This window comes from Lepeophtheirus salmonis, chromosome 5, assembly GCF_016086655.4.
Source record: "Lepeophtheirus salmonis chromosome 5, UVic_Lsal_1.4, whole genome shotgun sequence".
Lineage (NCBI taxonomy): Eukaryota > Metazoa > Arthropoda > Copepoda > Siphonostomatoida > Caligidae > Lepeophtheirus > Lepeophtheirus salmonis.
Window position 1 is genome coordinate 17,636,102 of NC_052135.2, and position 9,781 is coordinate 17,645,882.

At 29.9% G+C, this 9,781-nt stretch overlaps 1 protein-coding gene across 4 annotated transcripts; it reads right to left on the reverse strand.

Annotated features, from left to right (window-relative positions):
- Positions 1–573: 573 nt before the first annotated feature.
- On the reverse strand, positions 574–9,781 carry Hn (phenylalanine hydroxylase). 4 transcript variants are annotated; one of them, XM_040711878.2, is made up of 7 exons: positions 9,653–9,781; positions 9,077–9,334; positions 2,351–2,473; positions 2,117–2,297; positions 1,884–2,046; positions 1,132–1,821; positions 574–1,071 (listed from the first exon to the last, which is right to left on the reverse strand). In XM_040711878.2, exons 2-7 carry the CDS (start codon positions 9,098–9,100, stop codon positions 906–908), a joined length of 1,347 nt encoding a protein of 448 aa, XP_040567812.1. In that variant the 5' UTR covers positions 9,101–9,334; positions 9,653–9,781; the 3' UTR covers positions 574–905. The 4 variants fall into 4 exon arrangements, with proteins under 4 accessions (XP_040567812.1, XP_071744423.1, XP_040567811.1 ...); XM_071888322.1 differs by having other exon boundaries at positions 9,077–9,445; positions 9,653–9,779; XM_040711877.2 differs by lacking the exons at positions 9,077–9,334; positions 9,653–9,781 and adding exons at positions 8,394–8,612; positions 8,685–8,916.

Below are 9,781 nucleotides of genomic sequence, written 5' to 3' on the forward strand. Positions count from 1 at the left end.
GATAGTATGGACTACATCTAATTAGACAAACGTTTTTAAAAAATTAGGTATATTAAAAAGAAATCAGTTATTTTTCCAATAGATGGCTTTAATAATGTGAATCTCGCTTTGTATAAGTTCATTTGTTTTACGCTAGGTGTTTTTAAAAAGATAATATTTCGAACTAAAATATTTGTTAGACAGTTTTGTGATTGTTTGACTCAGTGTTGTTTGTTTTAAAAATATGCCATATATTACAGTTTTGCTTCGATAAAGGCGATAGTATTTATGGTCCTGATACTATAAAAAAAAAATTAACTACGTCATATATTTAAAACCCAACAAGCAAAATAAACCCCTTTTACTCAACCTTACTTTATTCAACATATTTTTTCATTGAAGAATACCTCAAATTCTTTATTACTTGATTAGTATGATACTTAACATATAAAGAGTAGTTAATAGGATTGACTCATTTACCAAAGTACCTGTTAATTTCATATATTTTTTCTGTCTCTTTTTTGAGGAAAAGTTGCAATATATAGTTTTCTAATAGTAATAACAATTAGTTAATAAGAAGAAACTCTTAAGGTATAAAGTTCATCCATGATACAATTATATATTTTATCTTAGAATACAAACACGAATATTCATAATGAAGATACAGAAAAAAATATTAATTACATATATATAGATAAAATTACAATAAGCAAATTGATATCCTTTTGTAGTTATTCATATTGTAATTATTACACGTTTTCCCTTGGGAGAAAAAAGTAAAATCCCCTTGTGTCAAAAAAAAATATTTACAGTCAGAGAATAGCAAAAAGTAGACATAACTATATGGAACTAATCGAAAAGACACGAAAAGAAAAATGAAATTATTTATTATATGAATATATAATATTATTTTGGGGAATTTATCTTTATATACTCTCCAAATCTTCAAGGGCATCTGTCAATGTATTGACATCCCTATTAATCCCGCGAAGAAGACGTAGGATTTGAGGTTTGGAGTCAAGGATCTCCATGGACTCTGTATATGGCTCATATCTCACTGTGAAAGGTTTTGTCGATGCATTTGCAAATTCCCTAATCATGAATAAAAAAATTAAAAATTGTTTTTGATTTCCTCCGATAATTTGAACTTACGATAATTTATTCTTGGCATCCTCAAAACTATCTGTGATAAAGTAAACAGGTTGATACTCCGTAATGGGATACTTTGTATTTGATGTAACAGAGGGATTAAAAGGTAAATGTTTTGGCTTATCTGTCAAACAGTATTCCAGTTCCCCATAGGATGAGAGGAGACCCGCTCCATAGGCCTTCAATTCCCCATGCTGTTTACAAATACCAAACTCAATTGTAAACCAGTAGCAGGTAGCTAATTTTTGAATCATTTCATCACTTGCTCCCAATGAGGCGATCCCAAATTGCTGGGAGAATTCTGCAAAGGCAGGATCTGCAAAAAGGGGTACGTGGCCAAGAAGCTCATGGCACACGTCTGGCTCCGGAGTGTAGAGTGGAGAAGAGGGATGACGAATGTACTGAGTGGAGTGGAATACACGATAGGCTAGACCAGCAAGAAAATCCCTAGAAGAGAGAAGTCCAGCAACGGGTCGAAGAGTGAAGCCTGTGACTCCTTTTAAGAAGTCGGACACCTCTTGGAGATGGGGAATGTTATATTCGTTGTAGCCACAGTTTTGTTCTAAAAGTGGGAAAACATGATTGAATTCATCACAGGCGTATTTCTTGTGTAGGGCTCGGAGCTTTCTGTAAATGGTTCTCCATGTGTTGATTTCCACATCAGTATACTTGACTTTGGGGATTTCTTGTCCACTAAAATGATATTCATTTCAGGTTAAGAAGTCATTAATTAATTAATTAGTCATAGAGCTTACTGTCTGTATTGGTTTGCAATATCAGCAAATTCCTTACGACGCTTACGGTACACCTCATCAGTAAATCCAGGATGATCCGCATCCAACTCATCTCCATAAGTTAGAGTTTGATTAGCAAAACGATCCAAATCCTTCTTGGTCATAGGGAAGTATGGAACAGCATCTATCCACATACATAAATATATCATTAAATGATTTGATCATACAGCAAAGTCCAGACAACAATTACTTACCCACTTTATCCTTGAACTCACGAGAAATCACATTGCAATGCTTAGTGATCTTACGCAGTTCATCGGAAATTCGATTAAATTCACTAATATTCTTTATGGCACAGTCTACAATGAATTCATATTGACCCTTTTCCTTTTTTGAGGGACGGGATTCGATGTGAAGAAGATTTATTCCGTGATCCTACAAAAGATATTTTTTCTGATGAAAAGTCTAGGACGTTTAAGTACTCTTACCTTAAAAAAGACAAGGATCTTCGCAAGGGATCCTGTTTCCTCATTAAGTCCAAATATAATTGTTGTGGTTTCATAGGTATTTGAAGCGACACGGATGTATTGGCTCTTATCCATAGCAATTGGCTAAAAAAGATAAACAAACACACGGATGAATTTAAGTCACTGACAGAAGAAGTAATGACTTAAAAGGCAGACTAAACTAATCAATATATACATATATATAAATTTAAATAGAGTCCGATGAACACGTAGATCGTGCAGGGCTTTGTCCGCCTTTATGCTCTCTATCTAGGACCAGGAAAGAAAAAAGTTTCATGCATTGATTATAGGTTAAGACTCACATAGTACAAAGTAGTAGCCTAAAGCACTACTTGGGACCCAAGGACTCTATATAATGTTTAACAAAGTATTTAAATGCATTTTTTTTTTGGTTTACGTGGATATGTAAAAAAATAATAATATTTAAAAATTATCATTAGGATTTCAATTGCTATGAAAAGGACTCAAAAAAATGTAGTGAATTTGATTTTGAAGTGCAAATAGACGGAGTAGAAGGATCTGCGCATGAACGGAATAATATATCCAACCAAATATACATACATTTATGATGTATTACATTTTGGCTTTAGGATATTTGAGACGTACTTGAACTAAAAAAAAGTAAATCCTCCAAGGTATGAACATATCCTAATATTTTGGCTCACAAATACACGACTAATTACGATCAAAGATACATATATATCTATCGTATGTGCCAATGTAATATGATCAAAATCCCAATTTACTCACCATTTTGTACGATGAAGAATATACAGAGAGAAAATTAGAGATGTGCACAAACTCAGGAGCTCAAGTCGATTAATACAGATTAGAGAAAACAATGTTTCTTTTATATCTGTGGCGTGGATCATTAATTTGTATCATAAAAATAAGGTATTATTATTGATGATCTTTTTGATCCTGGCTAATCTATATTGTTTGTTTTCTATTGTTCCAGCTATATTTTACAACCCCAAGAGTAGGTTCATTTTAATGAGTGATCATTTTTTATAAAGAAAAAAAAAAGATATTTTTGTACGGAAAACAATTTAAATCAAATGAGCAACGACAAAAAATACTCTAAATACATATATTTAGTGTTTGTTGGTTCTTATCAGGCCCGCCCAGTATAATTCCTAAAATGATATAAAATATGATGACGTCACTGAAATTCATTTTTTTCTTTTTATAATCAGTTTTTAATACTGACAGTCCTAAGTAGTATTGTTTCGGTTCTTATTTTGTCCAAGGACCGTGGACCAGTACAATCCCACTTGTCCGTCTTTAAAGAAGGTGAAATGGATCCCTCGTGAAATATAAATGAGTGGTACTTTTTTTAATTATTCTTTTATATAACATAATAAATTATATAAGTAACTAAGTAAAAATATAATATGTTCGTATTATATTATATTTTAAGGAAAAAAATAATATTTTTCCCGATATATGTGGAATAATCTTAATACATATTTCATATATCTCATTTGGCTTCATAAACCATAAAAAATCTTATAAAAAATTCCCAATGATCGACGGTTTTAAGGAACGATAGGTCCAGTCCTAAGACAGGATTCGACCAAATAAATAATGAATGACGCAACAATAGTCCTAAGAACCGATAAAACTGATCATAAAGCCGGGCTAAATAAATAAGGACACACTACTACATGTATTATGGTAACACTGTATGTCAAAATTGAACCTATGTTCAAGTGATAGCTTTTGTACAAAAAGGAGGAACATTTTCTTGCGTTATGTTTGATAAATTTGTCAAAGTCAGTTTTTTGATTTTCTCGAGAAGAGATCTTCGTGCAGGAGGATAAAAGTATTAACTCAAAAACGGGAGTGTCTATTGCACATAAATGAGTAAGCTTTTTCCAGCAACTTCATGTCCTCAAATGAACATCAAAAATAAAATAAAATTATGAGGTACGACGTACATACGTATGCACCTACTAGGTATTAAAATAAATGTTGAACTTAATGAGAGTCGTAAAAGCAAGACCAAGTCATCTTTACATATGTACATCATAATTGTTATCAACAATTAGGGAGATGAAGGCGAATTACATATATCACTTTAATTTCCTTTTGATCTGCATACTTCATTTAGGTACTTTTAGTATTAATGCAAACAAACAGATTCATAATGGAAATACATAAACTATACATTATAAATCAACATATACATGTTCAGGTTTTGATAGCATTTTAATTCGTAGAATGGTATGTCATGATAAATCCTTAGGATGAAATCGATTTTCCTTCTAATATTCACACGTAGTTATTTATCAACTCTCAACCTCGACTCTACAAAGGCTGAGGAAATTTAAAAAAAAAACATATGGTATTCTGTATTTTTTTATATCGGCAGCTGTTTCTGATTATAAGTGGATTTATTATTTATATTATCATAGAGAAATAAACATTACTTTATTAATGGATACTCTATACAATTTACATTGAATTGAAGTCATAAATTAATATAAAAATCAAAATCCATGTAATACCCTTTTTAAGTTTGTACTACGTAGAGTCAGATGCTTAAAACCATGGAAGAGTCAACAAGAGTACTCAACTCAAGAAAATACATGACAACAGATTAAAGGAAAATATACTGTTATTTTAAAGATCTCTACTTCATTTACGCCGTTATTTTTATTGTATCAGGCAGCCTTTCACCTGAAAAGAAACAAAAAAAAAGGTCCAAAAATCAGCTGCTAGTTAGCCAATTCTCCCAACCATGGAACTATTGTTAAATTATTGCTGATAATTTCTCACAGTATGAAAAGAGCTAATTATAATTCAAAAGAGAAAAGAAGCAAAACACTGACAGTTGTTTTGCAAAATACTCAGTATATTTTCGGTTAGCGAGGTAACGCCGTGCTGTACATAATATGGAATTTTCTATACTAATTTTACATTATATTTCTCAATAAAAACCATGGTAAATGCTCCTTCTATCACCTGTGTTGACATCCACTCCTCAGGAGGGGGGAGTAAGGACAATATTTTATTTAAAATACATAAACCACAAATATGGGATATGTTATTTTATCTGTCTATAAAATTATGTTTGAATATAATAGCCTATTGTAGGATTTTCAAGGATGGGAGTGAACCAACATCAAGGACAATGGCTTAAAATCATATTTAGTTAAAATCGCTTATCATTATTATTAACATATTTTAACACGTAAGTGTCCAGACAAAAATACCATATTTCAAAAAATCATGATTATCATACTCAATTGTGTCGTATTGAAATAATACAAGTAGCAGTAATTCATTTTTAGGTACTTGGATTATTATGAGTACTTAAATAAACTTTATCATTACCTTAAGAGGATATTAGCAGTGTAACAAACAAATAAATAAAACTAGATACGGAATTACAAATTAAGTTTTATGAGAGTTACATTTTATGTGTGTTTTAGGGAGTTTTTAGGGTTTGAGATACAAGAGTACATATTATTATATATTTATCACACATCCCAGAACGGTAGAAAGTAAAGAAATTAAGTTTAATATATATTTATATTATATACTTTTGTGTATACATAAATATAGGTATAATATTTTCTAATTTAAGGTTCATGGGTAGGAACTATAAAGAGTCATTTAATTCAAATTAAGGTACTTGTCATAATCTTTTTTAATATCCATAAAGGCAAAGGATATGAAAGGATCATTAGGTGTAAGCCACACGTTTAAGGAAGAGTCATCAATGGTATAAATATCCCCACTATATTAAGAGGCATGATCCAAGCGTCATAAAGTATAAAAAGAAAAAAAAGGTACTTATATAGCACGTCATGACATGTATTGTATCTCGCAACCTTTCTTTCAACAAAAAAAATAAAAAATAACTAAAATCTGTTTGTAATTAGCCAATTCTTTCAAGCTATGGAATTTTTATTCAACAATTAATGGGAATTGTTCTCTACTTAACAAGTGAGAATTCGAATTCAAACAATCAACGTTCAGACTACTGATAAGAGGAAAAGAGTCAGAAAGATCGACAGCTACCAATACTGTACAGTCTATGTTATTGTATTAGTAAGGTAAAACCGTGATAGATATACAGTTGATAACTGTAGGCTCCGCTAACTGTAATTGGAAGTGGAAGGGCTATAATGATAGAATATTATTATTATTATTTTATTATCCTCAATATATGTTATAAAAAAATGATGGACATTAAGTGTCTGCTTTTGAGCCTTATAATTTTCACTAATTCGGTCTGGACCAGCCTCTTTGTAAAATTTAAAAATACTGTCCTTGATCTGGATCTATGTGATTTTTTTAGAAAATAAATTTGAGAAGGAAAAATGATTTTGTTTTTGAAAAAGAGAAAAAAACATTTATAAATATCAATACTAATATTAATCTATTTAAATCCAACTTTATTTACAAGGACATTCAAACACCCAAACTGAGATCCTCCATCCCCTGCCTTCTATTTGTAAGATTATATATATATTAGCAGTAATACCCTATATTGACCGGATTTATTGGACGTCAGGGAAGAGACAAACAGAAGATAACTCTCCAATCAATCTTTAGTGTCACTCTCCATTTTTCCTGAGTACACTACTCAAACAGAGCTACTCAATGTTCTCTCCCTAAGAATGAAGCAATAATAATTGCAACTTGAGAAGTTTTTAATCTGACGTGATGAGCCAGGGAGTACTTTAGTCTTTAGACTGCTCTCTGGCTCATCTTAGCTACAAATCCTCGTTACTAAACCTCATTTAATGCCGCATTCATTTGTTTTTATAAAATATATCATGTTTATATATATGTTGCCCCATTGATATTTCTTAAACTAAAATATTTTCCAGCTAGATGCCCCTTAATTTGAATCAATGTTACTTTTTAAAGACTTGTTGACGACAAATAGTAAGATTTTTTTGAAAAAAATAGAAGTTAGCCTCAAAATCAGTCAAATTATATCAACCCACTGAATATACAAATTGTATCAACTCACTGAATACTCAAATTGTATCAACTCACTGAATATTTAAATTGTATCTCATGTTCACAAAATAAAATCCCCTAATTTTCTGAAGAAAACATCCTTTTATATTGAAAGAATCAAGAGTTGATGTTATTACTAATACTCATGAGTATATTTACACGCGTGCAACCTGAAAATCTCTGCTTTATTAATTTCGAATAAGATATGTAGTGTACTATCATGTGATGAATCAGGTATAACTAAAATCATATGATGTATTTTAAAAATTCACTTTATAAACGATATTTTATTGTTTCACTTACTATTGAAATACATAGATAAATCATTCATGATGTAAATGAAGCAAATTATACAATGATATTTTTATGGAGTAATTTATGTTACTCTCATATAGTTGATATTTATATAACTATCAACGTCCAACCATAGTTAATATATAATTTATATAGGTATAAAATAAATCCCCCCTTTGTTCTTGGCTACAAAAACCAAATTAAACCTAATTATAGCTGTAAAAATATTGTTTACAGAGCTACAATTATATTGGATTTATCCAAAAAAATCAAGAATCCTACAAAATCCATTAAAACTCCTTTACAAGTGAGATATGTGCCCCGTCAACACAAAAGCAAGTTAGAAGGTTTTTTCTCAAAATTGAGTAGGGATTACATTTTTATGCTTCAACAACAAATTATCATCCATTTTTATCAAGAAATTATCCTTATTACCCTTTGGATGTGCTCTAAATTAGACTCAAAGTAGTCAAAATTGATCGTCATAATAGTATGATGAAATAAATTATACTTAAAAGGCCATATTTGTGGGAATTTAGCCTTTTTTATCCAATAAAGGTATTAAACTATAGCTAAAACTCAGAAATTTGACTACAATGCCTTTTATTGACTCAAATATGCCTATGAAATATAGATATATGAACTAAAAAAACAAATTATGATTTTTTCCTTTTCAATATTGTATTTATGATGACGCAGCACATATGTACTTGTATAAATATGGACTTACCTTCTCAGACAAAATAGATCCATTTTCATTCATGGTGAATATATTGGTACTAAATATTCTTACAACTATTATAAATATTTTTAAACAACGATGTCTTCCAAACGAAAGGGCGATTCGAAATGAGGGAATCAAATGACTTCCAATGAAGGTGGAGAAGTCTCAAAGATATCTTTACCTCTAATGGTTAAAAGATAAGAAGTAAAATTTCATGGTAGGAAACTGGTTTTTTAAGGAAAAAATAAAAATATTATTTATTGTTTGCGTTTATGTATATTTTTATACATTGTTTACCCCAAAAAGTTTTCGAAAATTTGATGTGACGCATTTATTTGTTGTTATTGTTTTTTGAGTTTTTTTGTTTGTTTTTTTATCTAAAAGATGAGATCCATCTATATAGGACCAGGTGTACTTAAAGAAAATGGAATTTTTTATGGAAAAGTTATTTCTTAAAAGTAGGGAGAGCTAAAAATCAGAGCTGTTGGGCACATCTTCATTGTGTCTAAAATCCATTTTTTTTTATGTTCTTCAATACGTAGGAATAAGAAAATGGAATAGTTTTAATTTAAAAAAAAAAAAGTATAATTAAATATAAATAGGTACATCATAAATTCATGTTATTTCATAGTTAATTAATTAATTCTAATACATGATAAAACATTATATATAACTTAATAGATACTTACATTGCACTCCCCTGATAATGGCATTTTCTCAACTACTCCAAAAAATTCAAAGTAAATTCACACTTCAATCAAGTTCAACAGTCAAAGTCTTTTGGCTATTTAATCATCAAATATTCAAAATGGTTTTTGTTTTTTTTTGTTTTTTTTTGAGGTTATTCTTTTAATATAACGTAGAAATATCCAAATAGCGTTGTAGTAAATTAAATTGAACATGCTTAGTGGAATGATGCTTTGATTTCATATTCGTCTGCAAAAATACTGAAAAATTAATTAGAAGGATTGAATCACATGATCCCCAAGGCACTAGAGACTTCTAGAAGGCATTTGCAATGACATTTTAGCGTATTTATAATATTACCAAATCTGTTTCTGTGTGTTTAAAAAATGAACAGACATTAAATCAAAAATTACGCAAAGATTATCTCGGTATATAAAAAGTTTTAATTGTTACATAAGAAATGAATTAAATATATATTTAATGGATAATTTATCAAATCTATTTATTTGAGCAAAGTATATTTTTATTTCGCATTTTTGTTTGAATTATATAAGATTATTGAACGACGTAGGAAATACCCGAATTGATCTTTTATAGTGGAAGAATTTTATGAGTCCCGTGATAGTTCAACAGGAAGAATAAAGACCTCAGAATTTTTTCAATGCATGTGATTTGTTCCCCCGAATATTCTTTTTATTTAACTCTAC